This window comes from Barbus barbus (assembly GCF_936440315.1).
Source record: "Barbus barbus genome assembly, chromosome: 33".
NCBI lineage: Eukaryota > Metazoa > Chordata > Actinopteri > Cypriniformes > Cyprinidae > Barbus > Barbus barbus.
The window spans coordinates 28,546,625-28,570,199 of record NC_136761.1 but is presented as its reverse complement, the minus strand read 5'-3'; the positions used below and the strand labels follow the sequence as shown (position 1 = coordinate 28,570,199).

General features: G+C 41.4%; 1 protein-coding gene across 1 annotated transcript in view; it reads right to left on the bottom strand.

The window, feature by feature from the left end:
* Positions 1 to 3,194: 3,194 nt before the first annotated feature.
* The window catches only part of fat4 (FAT atypical cadherin 4), a 99,993-nt gene continuing 79,612 nt past the window's right edge, over positions 3,195 to 23,575 (bottom strand). The window contains exons 8-17 of the mRNA XM_079390216.1: positions 22,664 to 22,914; positions 18,219 to 22,574; positions 16,844 to 16,948; positions 16,278 to 16,585; positions 14,269 to 14,354; positions 13,185 to 13,364; positions 12,762 to 12,886; positions 10,433 to 10,650; positions 9,107 to 9,368; positions 3,195 to 6,884 (exon numbers count right to left, since the gene is read on the bottom strand). Of these exons, the coding sequence (XP_079246342.1) occupies positions 4,993 to 6,884; positions 9,107 to 9,368; positions 10,433 to 10,650; positions 12,762 to 12,886; positions 13,185 to 13,364; positions 14,269 to 14,354; positions 16,278 to 16,585; positions 16,844 to 16,948; positions 18,219 to 22,574; positions 22,664 to 22,914 (7,783 nt within the window). The 3' untranslated portion in view covers positions 3,195 to 4,992. The remainder of the gene's footprint in view (positions 6,885 to 9,106; positions 9,369 to 10,432; positions 10,651 to 12,761; positions 12,887 to 13,184; positions 13,365 to 14,268; positions 14,355 to 16,277; positions 16,586 to 16,843; positions 16,949 to 18,218; positions 22,575 to 22,663; positions 22,915 to 23,575) is intronic.

Genomic DNA, 23,575 nt, shown 5'->3' with positions numbered 1-23,575 from the left:
AATGAGTGACATTCAGTTACCTTCAGAGCACTTCAGAGTATATTTTAGTTTTAATGTGGCCATAAATATGTATAATGTTACTATTTTATAATATGTGACCCTGGACCACAAAACCAGTCATAGGAGTCAATTTTTTAAAATTGAGATTTATACATCATCTGAAAGCTGAATAAATAATCTTTCCATTGATGTATGGTTTGTTATGATAGGACAATATTTGGACAACTATTTGAAAATCTGGGCCCGTATTCATGAAAAATCTTCGTGCTAAGAGCTGCTCCTAGTAACAAAATTCTAAGAAAACTCTTTCCTCTTAAAATTAAAGAAAAGATCCTAGTAAATAAAAAAAGGAATTTAGAAGGCATCTTAACCCTTAAAAGAGGTCTAAGGTCCAAAATCGTTAGGAGTACAGACGAGGACTTTTAAGGGGCTTAAGAGTTTCTTTAGCAGCGGAGAAAATGGACGAAACATGAAGAGGGAGAAGAAATGTGTTGCACACAATGCATGACAGTGAGTTAATAAGACTCTACACATTAGATCGTGCAGGGATCATGTTTGTGACCGATCTTATTAAAGACATGCTAACAACTCCGACACCACGCAGAAATGCCATAGCGCCAGAAATGGACGTAATCACTACATTAACATATCTGGCAACTGGAAAAATGAAACTATGTAGCAGCGAAGATCTGTCACAAACTTCTATAAGCAAAAGCATCATACAAACAATTACAGCACTTTCAGAACCTTATTGTGTCGTTGTTCATTTCCTATTAAATATGTTAAGTATGATAGCATGGTAAATAAAAAAATAAAGAATATATATACATATATAATGTGTGTGTGTGTGTGTGTGTGTGTGCGAGAGAGAGTGAGAGTGAGTACGGTAAAACAGGTAAAATTACGCCTGTAATTTCAAAGTGAAGGCTTATAATATACCCTACTCTTAAAAGCTCTCTTTTATTTCCTTCTTGACAACCAACCAATCACAGTCTTCAAAAGACCGTGTCATAGCTAGCAATGGGGTCAGCCCCGCCTCCTCACTAAGATGAAAGTTTTTGTCTTTTCCTCCCTCAGAGTTGCTCTCAGATTGGTCCTGAATCACTTTTAAGCTAAGACTCCTAGTTAGAAATTTTTAAGCTAAATTAGGAGCTCTCTAAAAGGATTCTTAGAATCTTTAAGAATACGGGGCCTGGAATCTGAGGGTGCAAAAAACCTAAATATTGAGAAAATCTCCTTTAAAGTTGTTCAAATGAAGTTCTTAGCAATGCATATTACTAATCAAAAATGAAGTTTTGATGTATTTACGGTAGGAAATTTACAAAATATCTTCATGGAACATGATCTTTATTTAATATCCTAATGATTTTTGGCATCAAAAATTTTGACCCATACAATGTATTGTTGTCTATTGCTACAAATATACCCCAGAGACTTAAAGACTGGTTTTGTGCTCCAGGGTCACATATAAAGAAAACAACATACTTCTGATCATGTCATTCAAGGACAAAATCAGCTGATGAGAGGGGTGTTTCGGTGGTCTAAGTTTATGACTTTGTGCTGGTCGAGTCGTGCTTTGCTGGAGCGTCAGTGTTCATTATTTCAGTGTCTCTAATGGAGTTCAAACTGATGTAAATGCTTGAGAACAGCCTGAATCAACACACATGATCTCATGTCTGGACAATATTTAGTCTGTGCTGGTTAATAAACCACAGATTCACCTTCACTGATGAACTCGAGAGACGTTTAGAAAATAAACCACAGCGAAACTTAATGTGTGTGATCAAACTATGTAATTATTGTCTTTGGTACATAATGGCAGGACGCCGATGTGGTCTGATAAAGTTTTTAAAGACTCAACTCTGTGTCAGTCTCTTTGGCCAGTGGAGATTCAAAGCAGCCTAGAATCGCTCTGACAGATGGCACTCGAACGTCCTCAGAAGTGTCCTCACACATATGGACAGGAGCTGGATGCGATTGTCGGGGAGATTGTGGGAATCAGACGGATACAGACTTCACAACGTTCCAGAGAGAATCGAGGGTGTGCACAAACAGTGTCAGATAACTTTCTGAAACCGTCCTGAAAGATGTTCTCTTATAAAAACCTTTTGGCATATTAAACTTCATCTGTCTGCTTCTGACGGGAAGTTTTAACAGGGTTCTCACAGTTAATGAGCAAAACGCTTTCATGACACTTCTTGTTACAGAAAAGGGATTTTATGAGATTGTCTGTGATCCGGTTTGATTCATTAAGTGGCTTTAAATGATGCATTCTTCAGATTGTGTTCCAAAAGCTTTAAAAATTGCATTAAAAAAAAACTTTTGCAACTTTTCAAAAAGTTCAAACATCGATGTTATTTCAATTTGACATCATAGGACATAAACTGGTTTATATAATCATTATATTTGCATGAATATAAATGTAATAAAATTTGTCATTGTTCAAACTTCAAAACCACAGGAAAAAAATCCAGTCGCAGCAACAGTTTTAAAGTAGCCCAAAACCGCCTCCGCAGCATCAGTGACACGCTGGTTTATGGAATGTGTGATGGTTTATTCACAGTCATTTCCTGTAAGTTTGTGTAAAATCAGCTGTGTGTTGCTATTGTAAACAACAGCAGAGAGCAAAATCCCTCAGGAGCTCCGCCGCTCATGGAGCTTTCAGTAACGCAGATCTTTTGCTTTCTTCAATTCTAGTTTTAAATCACTATAATTCACTTTAAATGTGTCTCTTTTCATTACACACATCCTAACTTATAAGAGTGTTAAAGCTACATTTGCCAGAATTTCTCCATTTTGGAAGAAATTGTCACCCAGACTTTTGAATCTTAATTTAAAGCATCAGTTCTTTTTGAACCTGCCTCTTCTTGAAGATACACTGACAGATTCATAAAACAGTTTACAGTGAAATGTGCTGCTGTTGCGCGTCACCTTTTAATTAAATATTATTACTACAGCAATTATTTTTAAAGTCACACTGAGTTTTTCTGTCCTGCGTCAGGGCTCGTTTTCATCCTCTCAGAACTATTAAATGCTTCATTCAATTCATATCAATTACTTTCTGTCCACAAATAGAGTCATTTATGGTTAAATGCAATGAAACTTTAAAAAAAAAAAATCCTTTTGATATCCAGCTTTCAGTCAGTTTAGTCTAATCACTTCAAAATGAAATTAACTTTTTTTTTTTTAAATAAATATTTTTTTTTATTCTGTTATTGGCTTTTACACATAAATCAGACATTGTTATAGTTTTATCAAAATAGTGGAAAATACTGATGTTACATAAGTAACAAATGTAAAAAATAAGAAGTTCAATCTTACTTCCGCTGAAAGTAAGAACCTCATTTCCAGCATATGAAAAATATCCATAAAAACGCTGATGAACCTTTAAGTTAATAAACAGTAAAAAAGTAGAAACAGTTCATTTTAAAAACATTGAACAAAACAACAACAACAACAAAGAACATGTAACAACAGAGAACATCGGCTTCCAAGAGCTTCCACAATAATACAAAATGTACACAAGTTCATAGTCTCATAGCAGGTGGGCATTGCGTTAGACGGGTCAAGCGTGTTTGTACGAAACCTGCAATACACCAATACAAACCACCGTTCAAAGTCATAGTGTTCGTGCTCCTAAATGTAAATCCTCAAATATCCAGAAGGCAGAGGCCTGATTAATCTCATATCTGGAGGTTTTGTTGTTTTAGACGGCAGCCAGTTATTCAGGATGAGAAACACCCGTTCTTGGTGGACGGTTCCAGAGCTTTTCTTTCTATTTTGGCTGGAACGTGCAGAACCGGGGCCAAATACGGCCCTGCTCTACACACCGAGCTCATGGATGTGCTTCCTAGAGGTCGAAGCACCAACACACAGGAAAATCAGCCAAATGGACGGAGCCCAGACTCCAGGGCTGCAGCACCGGAGGGTCACCACGACCCTTCATTATGACCAACTTTATTTTAGCACTCTGATCTCAGTCAGATCAGACAGATGGACCAGAACTGATTCACTTCATATGTGTGCCGCACCTCTCCCAGCTTCCTCTTCCAGACATTGTGTGGTTGGTGTGTTTGTAGGAAGGGGTTGCACGACTATTCGTTTACTAGTCAGTGGATTGCTGTTTATTTTAACATAAGTGACTCATAATGCGGCATCTGGCATCAGCAGTCTTTGCTGCTTATGTTCAATGCAACACTTGAACAAAATCGGTCGTTACACAGCATCAGAGGGGTTTACTTACAATGTGCTCTGGGTTTATATAATTGGCCAGTACCCTATGATGATAATGTCATGCAGATACACAGGGATGCACCTTTGCATAATCTATGACTAGTCAACCCAACACATCAACTAATGGCAAAACTAAACAATTAGTCTGTGCAACCCCTAGTGTGCACTCTGTGAAGGGTGTTTGGTGCTCGTCTTTTGAATCAGTGCTCTGCCTTTCTGCATTTAAGTTCGTCTTAATTGATCAGTATTTCATGTGTTTTGCCACGGCTCCTGACTCCAGTCTCTGAAGGCGAAGAGGTGAGGGGCCTCATTTATAAAATGTTGCGCACAAACCATCCTAAATTTGATCTTACGATCATCTCTCAAATATGCGTACATGTGATTCATAGAATGAGCGTACGCACAGAAAACGCTCGTACACTTCTGTCAGATGTGAAATCTATGAATCGCGAATGATCTTGAACTTGCACGCAACTGAATGGTTTTGACTCCTACTTAATGACATTAACATATAAAAGCTCATCAGTCATTGTCCAAATCCTTTAATTTAGAACAGCGAGCTGCAAGAACAGCTCACATTTTCAAAAACCTGCACTACTCCAACAAGAAAAAGGGCGTACGTCTGCTCAGATCCTGACGTGACGCTAAGGCAGTTTTTACAAATATGAGCGTTGGCGTGGATTTAAGCGCACACACACTCTAAGATCAAATCTGTGTGCATGCACGCTTTATAAATGAGGCCCAAGGACTCAGTGCTTTTCATACATACTGCTCGGCTTCGCCCTCATTCAGAATTGTGATGGAGCCGTCGCCGCTCTTCATTTCGATGTCTTTAGCAGCAGAGTTCTCGGGCAGCAGTGCTAAGTCTTTAAAAACATCCACGTAGTGGGTGAACCCCGGACCCCAGTTCAGTAGGTTGTCCCAGTTGAAATTATTGGACCCTTGGCCCAATTTATGGGGTAAAGTGTGGTGCTGATACTCCGATAGAGTGTTGTGGCCGCTGGCCAGCCCACCCTCCGCACGTCGGCTGGAGTATCGCCTTTGTCTCATCCTCCCTCCGTGATCCTCATCATCGGCGTCCGATTCGTTGACCTGCGAGAGCTTGGGCATGCGAGAACTGTAAGAAACTGGTTTCTCGCGGTCATACTCCATCTCTGAGCAGGTGAAGGAGTCATGGGAGTCGCTCTCGGAGGAGGATTCCGGAGCTGGGATGCCATCCGCAGGGTTCCGGACGCGAGAAAGTGGTCGACGGTAGTCTTCCTCAGACGACGAGCGCCCGTGATCGGCGCTGCAGATGCTGGGGTTCCTGGGTCGAGGTGTGTTGAGGCGTTCCACCTCCTCTATGGACAACCCCACAGGTGGGCCGCTCTCTAACGGAATCTGCTCGATTGGTTGTTTGAGACGACTCCCTGGCCGAGAGCCGTGGCCCGCCATGGTTTGAGGGCTCTTGCTGCGCCTACCCAACCGGGTGGCATAGTTAAACATACCAGGCTGGCACACTTCGCCGTGGAGATCGAGAGGGCTGCCTTCGCGCCGTGCCAAGTTGAGTTCACGGGTGGGAGTATTGCGGTAGAAGGAGGACGGCTTTGTGAAGGGTGCTGGACTGTGGCGTGACAAGGGATTGGGAGTAGGGCAAGCTGAATGGCTGAGAGGGGTGGAGCGGAGCCCCTGGGTGTAAGCTGGCTGGTAGGTGTAGCTTGTGGCACCCAGAGGAAGAGGGGACTGGCGGGCAAATCCCAGTGGACTGTGGCGCTGAATGGAAAACTTGGGAGTGTGGCTACGGAAGTGTTTGTAGTGCTGGATGATATCGGCATCTGACGGAGCAATGCTGCTGGCGTTATCAATGTCGTAGTGTTCCATATCAGCCTCTGGTCCTGCACATGGAGCACAGGGGGCGCTGGGAATGGTTTCGTTGTTGTGCGGAATGTCGGTTTCATCATAGATCAGGTAAGGGTTCTCTCGCTCTATGATGTCAGGTTTGGGGTTTCCCTCTGGCTGCTTCCGGACTGTCATATCGTCTCCGTAAGGCGGAATGTTGTCCGGATCATCGAATGCCACATTCTCACTGCCTTTCTTTTTCTTTTTCTTCTTTTTCTCCTTTGTTTCCTTCTCATCCTTTGGCACTTTGGTTTTCTTGCGGCCCTTGCAGTGGTTGCACAGGATGAGACTTAAAACCACCAACGCCAAGACAGTCGCACAGCTGCCCACAATTGCAGGAACCGCCCAGATGGGCAGAACTACTTCCTCAGTGGTGGCGCTTGGACTACAGGTGAACCCTCCGTTGGCTCCCAGCTTACACTCCGTACCTTGTGGACACCGGACTCCCAGACAGGCCACCAGGCTCTCGCAGACTCTGCCCGTGTAGAATTCCTTGCAAGCGCAGATGAAGCCTCCACGAGCGCCGGGCACGCAGCTGCCGCCATGCTGGCAGGGGTTCGAGGCACAGTCGCCTGGTGGGACACATTGGTAGGTGTACCACTGGTTTACGCACATCAGCCCATCCCAGCATGGGCTACTCTCACATAGATTAGGGCCACGACAGCCGATCTTCACAGAGGGATCAGACTTGGAGATGGAGACTGTCTTGTGTTCACCGCTGAAGGGGAGTATCTCTCCGTTATATTTCACATAGGCATAACACCCATCAAAACCTAGAAGCACAGAGAAAGGAGAATTAACTCAGATCATCTCAGAAATGGTTTGAGTACTCTTTGAAATGCACACACTCCTAAATAGCAGATAAAATGTGGTCAGTAACACTATGTCCTAACTACATGCCATTTATTGATGCCGTGACATGCAAAAAAATGTATTTTCCTCTGTTAATCAGAGGTTTTGTCCTAACTAGAACCTAGGCTGTGTCCTAGGCTGGAACAACAACATACAAACTATATGCCAGTGATAATCTCACGTACTGATTCTGTGCTTTATTCAAAGTTAAACGTGTCTAATATGAGTTTGAATGTCATTGTGTGGCTTTTATAGCCATACTGAAAGCAACACAAGATAGTTTACCTCAGATCTTGAAAATAAATAAAAGCAAAGATGTACATTAAAACTGTGACTCACTATGAACCAACAAGTGTATTCCAAAACAAAGATGGTATCAGTCACTCAGTATGTACATTTAATAATGTTAAAAAGGTTTAATATTTATGAATTAGATTATAAACATCCATTTCGATGTGAGTGCAGAGCGCTTTCAGAGAGAGCCCGCCCACAAACATTTCTGATTCGCTGTGATATTTGATTGATTCTGTCGCGTCTAGCGTGGACACCCAAATTGCTTGTCACATTGTTATGGTTTGTTTTTATGCCAATCAAACAAACCTGAGTGGAAAGATTTTGGACAAAAGCTGCAAACTGCAACAAAATGCACGCTGCAAGTCAATCGTTTGGCTATGTGAGAGACAAGAGCTTCCCCAACATGACAAAGAAATGAGACTGACTTGAAGAAATGGACATTGCTTAGTTTAACGCTACACAGGGAGACAATTTGTTTGGGTTTCTGATTGCTGTAGCATCAGCCAATGTAGAACAAAATTCTCCCCCTGGGATACACATCAACAAATCGTCGCTTTTACATCAGGGGGAATAGAAACAGACTCTTCTCTTCAACACAAGTATCCTGCAAGCCAAAAATTTAACCTTTTAAGACCACGCCATCTGGGAAAAATCTTGATGTCACTGATTCAGACCTGCACTATCATGTTGCTTAACACTGAACCGTCAACAATGTAAATAGATGTTTATTGAATTTATGCCCCATTCAAACACAGAACATTTGGTTCTGTTTATTAGAGGGAAAAAGCAGACTGGCCCAATTCAATTTCTCATCCTCTCTCTTCCAGCCCTTGAAATCAGAAATGGCATGACCTTACGTGCACAAAACATGTTTACCTTAAAATAGTTTGGATAATTTCATTTGATATTTAGATTTTTGCCAGTAAAGAGTGGGTTACATCCCAACAGCTCAATTTGACCATATATGAACATCAGCTGGTGATCTTTTTGCTCAGAGGTTCCTCAGTAAGGTTTCATTTGACTTTGTAAGAGTTCACTTTGTTTTATTTTTCAGGAGAAACATCTGAGACGGACAAATGTTAGTCAATAATTGACAATAGTAATGTGGATAGCAGCTCAGATGATGTTCATACGGAGTGACTTTTGAGTTTTGGTAAATCTGAGCTCATTGGGATCTCTTCTAAACTACAGATACAAGTGAGATTACTGGTTCATTTCTCAGGAAAAAAGAAGGATACTTCTTTGAAAAACAAAAAGATTTAAAAAAAAGTCCCTTTCCTATGTGACTTCACTGAACACATCTTGCTCAGCCTGTCTGGAGCTCTAATAAAGATTCCAGTCTTATCGCAAGCTAAACGGTGTGTCTTTTCTCTCTGTGAGTGCTCTAGTCTGAAGAATCTACAAGTGACTGTTTTTAATGGACAATAGTTCAGCTCTGTGGATTGCTGCACTGTGTAGGTCCTGCAGAGGAAAGTTCAGACATTCTTTCCTGTTGGCAGCCCACTGTCTAACCTAGTTAGCACACAAACACGCACACTTTCTCTGAACTTTCTCCTGTCACTTTCACTCGTAGAGGAAAAACACTCCCAAGTTTTCATTCGTGCAGAAAATATGAATGAGTGCGCCAACTATGACACATTCACTGCCTGCGAGTCAGACGTTTCTCATTGCTAAAATTGAAATGAAATGTCAGTGTCATTTCTGGTGATTAAAATATTTACATATTTTATTGAAAACAGCTTATAGTACAAATGTCACTGGGATGTTTGCAATGTAGTCTTGCTTTATAATGATACTTATAGCCATCATTATAAGCAGTTATACAGAATGTGGACTGATGGGAACTAACCTGGGCTGGTTTTCAGTTGTGTTGGTCGGGCTGGGACACCCCCAAGAGACAGTGTGTGCACATCGATCCCTCCGAAGTCCTGTGTATTGTGCAGAATGACTTTCGAGCTGGACTCGTCAATCCGCAGAATGGTGGATGACCCGTTTCTCTGAAGCAGGAGTGTGTGCCACTGACCGTCGGACAGAACAACATCACCCACAATCCTCTCCACCTTACCAGCGACACCAGCATCAGACACGTACTGCAGCAGACCGTTCTTCAGCTGAGACAGAGAGAAAGAAGATCAATGAATGTAATCTATTAGCAGGATTTAATCCATCGTGTGATGCGTTGCCTCATATCAGAGACTATCAGCTTTGTTTCAAACCCTAGTTTAATTAGACAGAATAATATTTATTCAAATATTTTAAATTTATGTAGTTTGATTTTTCTGCTGGTTTGTTTTTTTCCCCCAAGCGCATTCTGGGATTGCCTTCTAGCTAAAGGACCCATATGCGATGCTAAATTATTTGACAAAAATAAGCAATCTCAGTAAGCAGTAATGTTATTGTAAACTTAAACTGCTAAAACTACTAAAATTTGACTTAAATCTGAAACTAAAATGAAAAAATGCTAAAAAAAAATATTTAAATAATATCAACTGACAAAAGCACAAACAAAACATTTTAGCACCTAAACTAAACTTAACTGAAATTAGCTGAAGCTGAAGTGCAAAAATTAGTAAAACGGAAAAATAAAGTTATAGGAATAGAACAAAAAACAAAAATGACAAAACAAAATTAACAAACTAAATTTATTATAAATGAAAACTGAATATATAAAAATAAAAGCTAATGAAAAACAAATACTATAATACTATAACAACAGAGCATGTGAAGTGCATTTATGATACCTTTTAACATCTCAATTAAATTCAAATGACTAAGTAATACTACATTGCCAAATTTGTTGGCCAAAGTAGGCAGCTCACTAGATTTTGTAACAGAGCTATGTAATGCATGTGCTAATCTGACTGATTCATTACCGAAATGGAAAAATGATCTTGTTTGGAAAAAGAAGGGGCAACAGAAAAGAACTGCAGTGGAGAGGGAAAATGATTTACAGACTTACAAAATCTGGAAATGGAAAATCCGTCTTGAACAAAGAACAAATCTGAGATGTGCGACATTGTGCTGTGAGATACTGTGAATGTGGTTGTGTCTTTGTGTTTGCACGGTTTTGAGTAGTAGCTCTCTGAGGCCTCACTAGTCGTCAGCAGCTGCAGTGGACGGAGAGGCGAGGGGGAGCGAGTTCAGCCAGTTGGCCGTGAGCCCAGAGAACACTTACCCTGACGGTGGTGTAGTTGGAGCTCTCCTGTGCATGCAGCAGCGTTCCAGAGCCGCTGCGTGTGCGGAACTTCAGCTCCAGGCTGCTGTATTCCGGGACGGGTCGGCCGGGTTCCTGCAGCGCTCGTGCCAACAACACATCTCTCTTGCGAGTCTGACTCAAGCCATAGTCCAAACGACCTGAACCGTCCAGAGATAGAGCCGTATCTGCAGTGATGTCTGAGAGAAACACACAAGGACTCTAGTTTAGACTCAATCAAGGATCTCTTTGCATATTGTGATGCGATGAAGAGAAAAGTGACAATTCATAACTCTTACATAAAATATCTGGGCCCGTATTCATGAAAATTTTTAGTGCTAAGAGTTGCTCCTAGTAATAAAATTAAGAAAAATCTTAGAAATGTGAGTGTTTCCTCTTACAATTTATAGAAAAGATCCTAGTAAATAAAAAAAGTAATTCAGAAGGCATCTTAACTCTTAAAAGAGGTCTTAAGGTCCAAAATTGTTAAGAGTACGGACAAGGGCTTAAGAGTTTCTTTAGCAGCGGAGAAAATGGACGAAACATGAAGAGGGAGAAGAAATGTTTTGCACACAAAGCATGACAATGAGTTAATAAGACGCTACACATTAGATCGTGCAGGGATCATGTTTGTGACCGATCTTATTAAAGACATGCTAACATCTCCGACACCACGCAGAAATGCCATAGCACCAGAAATGGACGTAATCACTACATTAACATATCTGGCAACTGGAAAAATGCAACTATGTAGCAGTGATGATTTGGGTCTGTTACAGCACTTATTAGGCTATGTCTCTGTTAATTTCCTATAAAATACGGTAAGTATGACAGCATGCTAAATAAAAAATAAAGAATATAAATATATATATAAACAGGAAAAATTACGCCTGTAATTTCAAAGTGAAGGCTTATAATATACCCTACTCTTAAAAGCGCTCTTTTATTTCCTTCTTGACAACCAACCAATCACAGTCTTCAAAAGACCGTGTCATAGCTAGCATTGGGGTCAGCCCCGCCTCCTCACTAAGATGAAAGTTTTTGTCTTTTCCTCTCTCAGAGTTGCTCTCAGATTGGTCCTGAATCACTTTTAAGCTAAGACTCCTAGTTAGAAATGTTTAAGCTAAATTAGGAGCTCTCTAAAAGGATTCTTAGAATCTTTAAGAATACGGGGCCTGGTGTTTAACACACTGTTATGTAGACTAGGATTCTGGACCAATGTGATTTCAGCAGCACATATAGAAACCAAACGACATGCTTTTGACTGGTTGATTCTCATGTCATGCCTCTTTTGTTTCTCTGCACATTATTTACATTTACACTTAAATTTTGTCATTTAGCAGACGCTTTTATCCAAAGCGACTTACAAATGAGGACAATGGAAGCAATCAAAATTAACAAATGAGCAATGATATGCAAGTGCTATGACAAGTCTCAGTTAGCCTAACGCAGTACACGTAGCAAGGTATTACTAATTGCATATTCACACTATTTATGTTTTGGTGGAGTCACGCTTTTCAAAGTATTACTGACACTACAGGTGAATAAGGTAAAACTGTTTTCTCAGTTTATTAATCACAGCAAATCAAAACAGTTTTTATTACAAGTTTTCTGAAATGTTATATTTAAATATACAAATGGAGGCATTGTCCAAATTAAATATGCACTCATTTGTGTACATTTCCAAAACATGTGGATATAGCCAGGTTCAAAATGTTTGATTCTGTTGAAATATTAGAGCTTTGGATTTCTCTTTTTATCACACCATGAATCAGAAAATACTGTCAACAGAAATAAATACACTTTCAACGTTTTGAGAAATAAAATGTTGTATAAATCACTGTGAATGAATAATAAACAAACCCCTCAGTAAAAACCTTAAGCATATAGAAAGGAATGCAACTCTAAGATTTGGTATATGTATGAAATGCAGAAGTGGAGATAAAAACTCACAGGCTTTAAAGATATATATTTTTACCATGTGTTCAAGGGTAAAATGTTGTATAAATCAGTGTGAATGAGATATGAAAAAATCCCTCAGTAAAATCATTCAGAATATAGATAGGAATAAAATTGTAAAAGTTGGTGTTTGTAAGAGTAACTGAAGCAGAGAAAAAACTCTTTAAAAATAATTGAAATTACAGATGCAAATAGATACAATGCAATAAAATTAACACTTAAGTGTGTATTTTGTGTATTTCCTTTCCAATAGTCTGAAGACATAACCCAAAATCTCAAAATTGACCAATGCATGAATGAACAATAGTTAATAAAATATAAAATTGAATCATTCCAGATAGCAAAAACTCACATTTTTCACAGGTGGGTCCAGTGAAACCCTCTGTACACTGGCACTGCTGCCACGACCACATGTCCAGACACGTCCCACCATGTCTGCAGGGCTCAGTGACACACGCACCCGCTAACCTGGGGCATCTGTGGACGATAGATGCACAAAAACCTTCAGCGGGGAACACATCAGCAACACAAGAGTCCATGACGCCAGCATTAGCATATATGCAAAAAAGCTGCATTCATTTCAAAGCATCAGCCACCTGAAATAAAATCAACACTTTTCAACCTGCTCCAGAAACTTCACACAGCCATCAAAAATAAGACTTAAGCTGGAGCTGGAGCCAGCTTTCATTTTGCATTCACAGATGTCCAGAGAGCCAAATGAGCTGTCATTCAGTGACATGGCTCGCGTTTTATGTTTGTGTGTTTGGTGACAGACCTGTCCAGGATGCCGTGTGAAGCCAAAGCTTGAGACGGTTCCAGTGGACGTCCATTGACTGCAAATTCCATGATGCACCCAACAAAGTCATGTGTGGCCACCTGACCTCGACGATGCAGGAGGGCTTCGATTGAACGAACACCCCCAACAGACAGACGGTTCGGCTGGACATCCAGAATCCTGAGAGATGAGACAACACTATCAGACAGCACAACACTCGGCTTCCAGAAGAGAAACTGACTTTCATTGCTAACGATAAAACTATAAATATAATCGATAAATAATAGTGATATTTACAAGAAAAAATACCTGTCAATGGGATCAGAAAAATTATATTGTTTTCCCTTTGAATTGAGATTATTTTTCTGACCCTATTAGCAGATATTTGTACTTATTTTAAGCAAATACTTTTTGTAAATTTTCCAGAAAACAAGACTTAATATCTAAAGTAATTTTTTTCTGAAGTAAATGCATCATGATTCAAGAAAATATATTTGTACTAGAAAAAAAAAAAAAAAATACTAAGAAAATCAATTTTGCAATGTAGACGTGATTTCAAAAAAATATTTAAATGCTTTAAATGTCCATTTAAAGAACTACCCACAATTTTGAAGTGAGATCAGCCACACATTTACCAATCATTTAATATTTTAATGAAAGAAATATATTACCACATATCAATGAAGAATTATATACATTTTATATATATTTTATTTATATTTTAAGCTTTTAAGTTTTTTAATTTACAATATTTTAACACTTTAATATCTTTTTTAAACCAAAGTTTGCAATATTGTGAATAATATTAGACCCACATTTTGAAGCGAAATGTACCAATAATCTGCCTAATCTAATAATAGATCTTAATAAATTTATTATTAATAAACATTTATTTAAAAATATTTTTTACTTTATATAGTCAAAGTTTGCAATATTGTGATTCCTCTCATACTCTGTGGTGAGAATGAATGGTGAAAATAACTTCAAAACCCAGGCCACTTGGCATGTGGTCACTGTTGCGCTCTATATTGGGACATACAGTAATAAAGAGATGCTATAATGAGTGTACATGTGTGTTTCTCACCAGTCAGTATGAACGGCCACATTGCTGACAGCACAGTATCCCGGTTCCTGTTCCTCCCCACACAGGTCAACAGTGAGAGACGCCGCCTTTAACACAACAGACAGACAATCAGGTCAGTATGATGTTTGTGTGCAACTGGTTGAGACTGACAGTCTCGAATACAAATTCTGTCTTTATTTTACTGCACTCTACTCTTGCATCTCGAAATAACAATCTCATATGAATTTTTAAATCAAAATGGAAACATCTTGGAATGTATTTGTGCTTTAAATTACATAAATAAAATGACCTGTACGCATTTGTCAAGTTTGAGTATTTTGTTGAGCCTACAGAATACTACATGGAAAAACGACACCCAGATGCTGGTGAATAAATTACCGCAAGACATTCTACAGTGATCTGTCCTGTCCTCTCTGTGCTTTATGAGTCCCGTGCAGACATTTGGGAGAAAAACATCTCAGAGGAGGAGGTGCAAAGAGTACAGAGGCACTGAGAAGCAGGACTGACATCAGACAACAGAACGACCTCAACGTTCAGATAATACAGACACTTCACTTCCGTTATAGAGGAATTTCAGCCCATAAAAAGAAAATCCTACACTAACAATGGAAACAAGACATGTTTGTCTGCTGGAGCTGTTCTAAGTTCTGATACAGACAACTTCCTGCGCGGCTCGAGCGTCTGGCCATCGCATTAATCCCTCCCTGCACTTCAAAAAGACTAAACCAGACCACAGCGCACTCCCTTTTCCAGGAGTCGCACACCGCTGCAAAGCATTTCTAGCAGAGGAAACATTTGCTTTCAGAAACGAGTCTCAAAACCAATTTCATGCAGCAGAACTTAATTCAATTGTCTTGTTACCTTTGAAAATTAAGCAGTGGACTTCTACACAGGTAACAAATTTAGGTTATAAAAACATTGTGGGAACATTGCTTTTAGATGTTTCTAAAACGTTGAAATGTCCAGTTTTCTTGATTGATCGTTTTCATGATTGTGATTAGAATGTTATTTAAAGGTTACAAAAACGTTTCCTACAACATTCTACTAACATTATTTTCACCCTAAATGTAGCATTGCTTATTAAAATGTCCAGTTTTCTTGTCGTGATCAGAATTTTTTATTTAAAAATGTACGACTAGACTGCATTGGTCTGAAAATCTGAAACTGGACCCAGTTGGGGTCAAAGAGCATTTTCAGAGTCTGTGTATTAAATAGATTTGGCTTTGAGCTGCTTTTTGGACAGTGTTTGGAAACACATGCTGCATGTGGGTGTGCAAGCAGATTTCTACTTTTCTATTTATAATCCATCAACCATCTAAGTTGCAACACACAATGCAGAAACAAGTGAACAGCCAAAACGTGGCCGTAGACCGGCTCTCGATAAACTCCATCTCTCCTGTAAACAAAAAAACCATGAGCTCGAGACAGCGTGCCAAAATCCAACGCATCTGGCTGTGGGGTAAACCAGGACATCTTAACTAAACAAAAGTACCCTTGACTGTCAGAGTTCAGCTCTCTCCATGGGGGAAAACAAGGGGCCATGTATGACTTTAACATCTGCTCAAGCTCACGTCTAGAAAGAAAAGGAAGAAAAAAGAAAACGGCCCTACAGAACCACAGAAGTGACCCACATCCGCTTCTCCAAACACACCGATCAGGTTCTCTTTATTGCACCGTAGGAGCTGGGTTCTCATGACACACGGCTCTACTCTAAGGCCTTCAGTGAGGCCCACAACAGACTTACAGCCTATTTTTCAGGGAACATTAGTCGAATCACACACAGCTGAGGTGTTGCAGTAATGCCGTGCTGAAGTGTTTTTACAAGCCATTTACGGAGACATTTTATGCAGCAGGTCCAGAAGAGTTAAGAGTTTAGACTGACATCTCAGAAAAGAATGCATAAATAAAACACAACCAACAAACACTTTTAAACCAAACCTGCAAGAACAGAGTAAAACATCTTCGTAACCAATCTGAAGGTTCCTTGCAGACAGATCGAAAGAACTCACCATTCCTGCCCTCCTGGCGATGACCGTATGGAACTGACCGTCTGAGACCCTGATGGTCGTCATGAGCTTGTAAGTGCCGCTCCCCAAGTTAAACGAGAACCTCATTCTGCCTTCTAAGATCTCGAGGGCCAGGAACTCCGCCTTATCGCCGGTCTGGTTGTCATGATTGTACATAAGCAGGGCGTTTTCCTTCAACGTGGCGAACTTGATGTAGATGTAGTTGTTGTTGGGGTCAAGGCTGGGGAACTCCATGTAAGAGAGCTCCTCAAATCCATAGCTGTTCAGTTCACAGTGCTTTCCAAACACACCTGCAAAGGGAGAGTGATTTATTGTATGCCTGCGGTGTAAGAATGCAGTGAAAAATTAATGACATCCATGGTACAACACGCAAAAAATACGGTTGAACATTTACCACATTGTGTGTCAATGGACAAGTTCACACTGCAGTTCATTTTCTGTAATCTACAACACGTTTGTTTCTGCATTACAGTCTCACACACAGTCCAGAATTAATAGCAGCAGTTGAAGGACCTTGAACTGGTACCGGGGCTGAAATGATGACTTACCAAAAGGACAGTGACAGTAATAGCCTTCCACCCGGTTCTGGCAGGAACCCCCATTAAAACAGGGGTTACACTCACAGTAATTGATGATGGAGTCACAGGCTTTCCCTGAATTCATGAAACGACACCAATGAAAACAATGAGGTGAGCATGACACAAGAAAATGACTGTTCTCACATGGGGCTCCCAGAATCCCTTGTGTTTTCTTTCTCTCTCACATCTCTTGTGCACTTTATCTTTCAAATACAAACAGCTCAAAGTCTTACACCTTGTAAACGGACACACATTTCTAAGAAAGAGAAGGTGAAAGTCTGTCATGAAGGTGCATCAGCTGCACTGGTTCTGGGAGACCCATAAAAGAGGTGCTGATATAAAACACACATATATACTGAAGACTAAGACAAAAACAGAATGACTGGACATACAAATGATCAAGCATAAACTTAAGTTGAGATCTTTCCTTTTCTGCTCCCTCTATGTAGCGCTCTGAGAAAAATGGCATGAAGAACGAAAACTCCATCACCACTAGCAAAACAGGAAGTGCGGGGTTCAGCTAGAGTGCATGCACACTACTGTAAGTCAATAGGTGTATTTCTCTAGCAGCCCCATTTATCTGGGGCCTCCGATGTGAACACACTGCAGTCATTTGTTATGATCAGAATAAAAAAAAGAATCATAATGACGCTTGAAACAAAACGTCTGTTTGCGGCTCCATTTTTAAAACAATGTCCAAAAGCTACAGCCAACACCTGCCCAAACAGAGCCGATTCAACCTAAGGCTGTCACAGACGCTTATTCGAAGGCAAACATTACAGACAGATCCATACTCATACACCAACTGATTTTACAGTCACTGTAATTATGACATCATTACAGATTTTAAAACCTCTGAAATGGCTTGAGCTAGCTAGCTTTAGAAATGATCTCTGCATTTAAAAACCCTAACTCAAATGCTAATACAATTTTTTTCCGACTTAAGCCATCTTAAAATGGACCCAACAAAGACAGATGGTCCTTAAACTCAGAGACCTCTTTAGAGTATACAAGCAGTTAAACTGCACAGCACAGGTGAAATCTGAAGGTGGTTTACGGCCGTGTCCTTATTAGGGTGAAAATCTAATCATCTACTTTCATTACAGTAAACATGACAAGTTGATCTGCATCACGGCTGATACCTCCCAGTCTGTGAACCTAACGGCAAACTGCTTTTGGCAATGGCCACTGTATGCTTGGGTTACAACACCCCTCCAATTACTTAAAGCAAATATTTTTCTTGGCCTAAAACAATAACAAACTTGTGTGCAAGCTGCATGTATGTGCCTTGCCTAACAGCTGTGGTTGTGTTACTGGTAAAAAGTAAATAGATGACAGACAGTACCTGCAAATCCAGATTTGCATAGGCAGTTAAAGCCCCCGGGGTAATTATGGCATAGTGCCCCATTCTGGCAGGGGTTCGAAAGGCACTCGTTGATGTCCCTCTCACAAGCCATCCCAGTGAAACCTTCTGGACAGGAGCAAGAGAATCCGCCCACCAAGTTGTGGCAAGTTCCTCCATTGTGGCAAGGTGTCGGCTGGCACTCATCGATGTCAGTTTCACAGAGGGCGCCAGCATAACCTGGCCTGCAGTTACAAGCGTATGGCTGTAGGGGGCGATTTGAGACGAGGATGACCGGGACACTCTCCTCCGTCTTCATGTCTGGGCCAACACCCAGCCGCTTCTTGCAGCTTCCCCCATTTTGACACGGATTGTGGGAACAGGGATCATAGTCCACAGAGTCAATCTTAACTCCACTTTGTCTGTGCAAAATCTCCTTGATGCTCTGGAAGAAAGTGGTGACTCCACTCGGATTGACATACTGCCCATGACCCCGCTTGACAGCTGCCATCAGGAAAGTGCTGTTGTTTAGTTCAAACATCCCATAGATCTGGACTCCAGTGCCCAAGCCAGCTAGCTGTGAATTGGCGATGCGCAGGAAACTGAGGTAGTGATTGGTAAGGAAGTCACTGGCACTTTGGGAGACGACGTGTATCAGGATGCTGTTGTCCACTGTGGCATTATTGAATCCGATAAAGAAAACGCGCACATGGCTGTTGACAGCGTCGTGGACACCATCGCTGCTACGAACTGATAAATCAAATGTGCCATCTGTGGAGCGACTGTTTGACAGGAGGTCACAGGTTCCTGTGGGAATGCTGAAGAGGACAGCCGCTGGTGGAGTCAGAGAACAGTGGAACGTGTCTTGTATATCTGGATCCTGTGGCTTTACCACCCCCAGTGATCCTCCAGGGAACATATTTCCAAAATAATGCACGTAGATCTCTACGGAGCGAGATTCTGAGGGATTATCATTCTGATCATTGACTTTGATGTGGACAGTTCCTGTCGAGGACATCTGAGGAATACCAGAGTCTTTGATGATCACAGAGAGGTAGAAATCACTTATCTGCTCTCGGTCTATCTCTCGGCTGGTGGTCAGCTCTCCAGTTGGACTGAGGGTGAAGTAACTAGATGCTGCTCCAGTGCTGACGAGGCTATAGGAGAACGGTCCTTGATTTGGTGCAAGATCTGGATCACTTGAACTAAGCATCATCACAGATGTTCCTGCCCTCTGGTTCTCCATCACCTTCCCACTTGTAGACTCCAAAGTTGGTCCATTATCGTTAATATCCTCCAGGGTCACAATTAAAATGGCACTGCCGGTGGCAGCTGGAGAACCCGAGTCGACTGCCAGGACGGTCAGGTTGTACACAGGGACAGTTTCTCGGTCCAGTTCTGATGCTACAGACACCTGTCCTGTCTGAGAGTTGATAGTGAAGGTACTTTTTTCATAGTTGGCAGTGATGGCATAGGTGAATCTGCTCCAGCTAGGGACAGAATCCGAATCCTCAGCACTGACAAATGTAACCAGGCCTCCAGGGGATAGTCCCTCATTCACTTGAACATCATAGAGCTCCTGGGTGAATACAGGGGGATCGTTGGCATCCAGAATCGTAATGTTCACAAGCACCTCATCAATATCTGCCCCTCTTATGCTTCCTGCATTCTTAGCTAAGACTTTCAGAGAAATCTTTTCTTCTTTTTCACGGTCAAGTGGTCCTGAGACATAGATCTGGCCTGTCTTTTTATTAATGCTAAAACCCCTTTTTCTGCTTCTTCCAAAAATCAAGTAATACACTATGCCATCTTCTCCCAAGTCTCTGTCGCTTGCAAACACCTCCCCAATGACTGTGCCTTTAGGTGCTGCCTCTGAAACCTCAAAGTAGTACTGCTTTGACACAAAACGAGGGACATATTCATTAGCACCTTTCAGCTGAATGTTAACATATGCGAAGCTGCACCGTTCTTCATCTGGAACGTTAAAGGCTTTGACGGTCAGGTGATACACCTGTTTAGCTTCATAGTCTAGGAAACCTTGTGTGGTGATGATACCTGTGTTGGGATCAATTATGAACAAGTCACTGTCTGATGACTGAATGACGTATGCCATCAGGGCATTTGGCCCAGAGTCTTTATCAGTTGCATTCATTTTTACCACAGTGGTGCCACTGGGGACATTTTCCTGTACGACTGGAAAGTACTCAACAGGGTCAAACACAGGAGGGTTATCATTTACATCAGTAACTAGGACATTAACTGTAACATAGCTTGTCTTGGCAATCCACCCGCCATCTGTTGCAGAAACTCTGAGTTCATGCTTCTGTTTTGTCTCGTAATCCAGTGGCTTTGCTAGGGATAAAACACCCGTTTGAATGTGAATTGAAAACAAGCCATCGTCATTACCAGAGGAGATGTTGTACATAACCAGGCCGTTCATTTGTTTGTCCTTGTCCTTATCTCGTGCTGAAAGTGTGCGGATGGCTGTGCCGACAGTCAGACCTTCAGACACGGTGACTGTTACTTGGTTCTGTGAAAACTCTGGAGTATGATGGTTCTCTTCTGTAACAGCTATTTTGACTGTTGTCTTAGCGGACAGAGGAGGGTTCCCTTTGTCACTTGCTGTTATTTCAAGCAGGTAAACTTTATTTGTGTCTGCGGTGAGTGAGGACGCTACTGTGACTGATCCAGTTTGTTTATCCAAGCGGAACTTGTTGGAACTGTTGCCTCCAGATACCGCATACTCTATTTCTGAGTTCAGGCCAAAGTCCTTGTGATCATGGGCTGTGACTTTGATTAGTCTGGTGCCGACCTTTACGCTTTTAGTGACAGGGGTAAAGTAAATGGAAGATTCAAACGTGGGTGGGCTATCATTGCTGTCAACTACATTTATGATAACTGTAGTTTCGCTCATGAGTGGCCTGATGCCTCGGTCTGAAGCGGTGACAATGAAACTATGACGGTTCACATTGACATTACTGTGGCCACTGGAGTTTTGATACCTGAGCTGCTGTTTAACAAAGATCTCACCAGAGCTGGAGTTGATTCGGAAGTACTCTGTTTGAGATCTGATGAAGTAAAATATTTTACCATTGAAACCTTCGTCAGGATCTGTGGCAGAGACTTGAGTCACAATGGATCCGACCTCTGTCAGCTCAGGATAGTCCAGGTAATATGACGACTTGCTAAATCTTGGAGCGTTATCATTCACATCTGTCACAAATATTGTGACGTCTGTGCTAACAGTCCATCCTGAATCGTGTGCTGAGACTTTGGCAATATAGTGGTCCGTGTCCTCTCTGTTCAGCGGCCTACTGATGGTGATGTCTCCTGTGCTGGGGTGGATAATGAAGGGAAGACTTGCATCGCTAATGGAGTATTGGCTTATAGCGTTAGCTCCTGCATCTTCATCGGTGGTGGTTACTCGAGTAACCGTGAAGCCCACTGGTGCATTTTCAGGTACAGTGGCACTGAAGATTTTGGAGAATCTGGGAGCGTTATCATTGACATCCAGCACGTTGATTAAGACCTTCACTGCCGTGCTTTTAGGAGGGCTGCCTCTATCCGTCGCCTTCACTCTCAAAGCATACTGAGCGACCTTCTCTCGATCCAGTGGTCGTGTTGTACGGATTTCACCAGTTGCCCTGTTGATGCTGAAGCTGTTTTCTTTGTTGCCTTCAATGATGGCATATTCCAGTTGCCCGTTTGGTCCACTGTCCTGGTCAAATGCTGACACTATAAGCACACGTTGAGGTGAGAGGCTTTCTAAAATCTCAGCGTGAAACGGCTCTTGCTCAAAAGTAGGATGGTTGTCGTTAACGTCCAGAACTGCGATCTCTACTTTCTCATAGGCTGAATAAGGGGGAAAGCCTTGGTCACGGGCCTCTATCCACAAGACGTACTTCTCAATATTCTCATAGTCCAGAGGCTTTTTGATAGACAGCTCTCCTGAAAGTTGATCTACGTGGAATGCATTGTCCAGGTTTCCGCTTGCAATGTAGTACGATAAAGAACCTGCCCTGGGTGAAGATCCGGTCACCTTAGTCACAACAGTGTTGGTGGGTTGGTTTTCTGGGAAGGTGAAGGATTTCTCCTTAATTCTAATATGGGGGAAGTCTCCTCCAGTAACAAAGCGAACCGTGACAGTTGTGCTGTCTGTTTTGGGATTGGTGCCTCCATCTTTTACATGGACCGTGAAGGTGACCTCTGAACTTCCTGTGAGTTTTTCATTGGCAGTGATGGCACCTCTGATGGGGTCTATCCTGAACTTTTCTGAATTGCGTCCAGTGAGCGAATAGTGAAGTTGAGCATTCGAGCCAGAGTCTTCATCTGTTACTGTGACCGCAAAGACCAGTGAGCCTGCAAAAAAACAGAACAGAAGTGATTAGACACTGATCAGACAGACCAAAACCCAATGAAACCATGAACCCCTGCCATAGAGGACACACCTGTGGAAGTAGAAGCAGGTATGTGTGTAACATATGGATGATGGTGAAACCGTGGAGGGTTATCATTGATGTCGGCCACAACCACAGACACTGTGGCAGAGCTGGATAGCGGTGTGGGCTGTCCACCATCCGATGCCACCACCAGCAGCTGGTAACTCGCCCGTGCCTCTCGATCCAGCAAGGAGCTGGTGATGATCAGGCCAGTGGCAGGGTTGATGGAGAACTGACCGTCCCCACCACTGAGACTGTAACTGTAAATCACAAACACAACAATTTGTACATGGAGACCAAACAATGCTATCTGTCAACTACGCACACACATTTGTGACCTAGGACCACAAAACCAGTCATAAGTATATCATATGGATATATTTGTAGCAACAGCCATCAATACATGGTATGTGTCAAAATGATAATTTTGTCTTTTATACCAATAATCATTAGGATATTAAGTAAAGATCATGTTCCATGAAGATATTTTGTAAATTTCCTACTATAAATATATAAAAACTTAATTTTTGATTAGTAATATGCATTACTAAGAACTTAATTTGGACAACTTTAAAGGCTATTCTCAATATTTAGATTTTCTTTTGCACCCTTAGATTCCAGATTTTCAAATAGTTGTTATCTCAGACAAATATTGTCCTATCCTAACAAACCATGCATAAATGGAATACTTATGTATTTAGCTTTCAGATTATGTTTAAACACTTATGACTGGTTTTGTGGTCCAGGGTCACATTCCAAGTGACTAACATTGTATTCAAGGTACACATATTATCAGTGCCTGCTTTGCCTGGAAACAAACCCATGGCCTTGGCAATAAACTACAGGAAAGCTACATATTTCAGTCTGCAGAGTGTCGACACCTGCTCCAAGAAACATTCCTCCTAAGAAAGAATTCAGAAG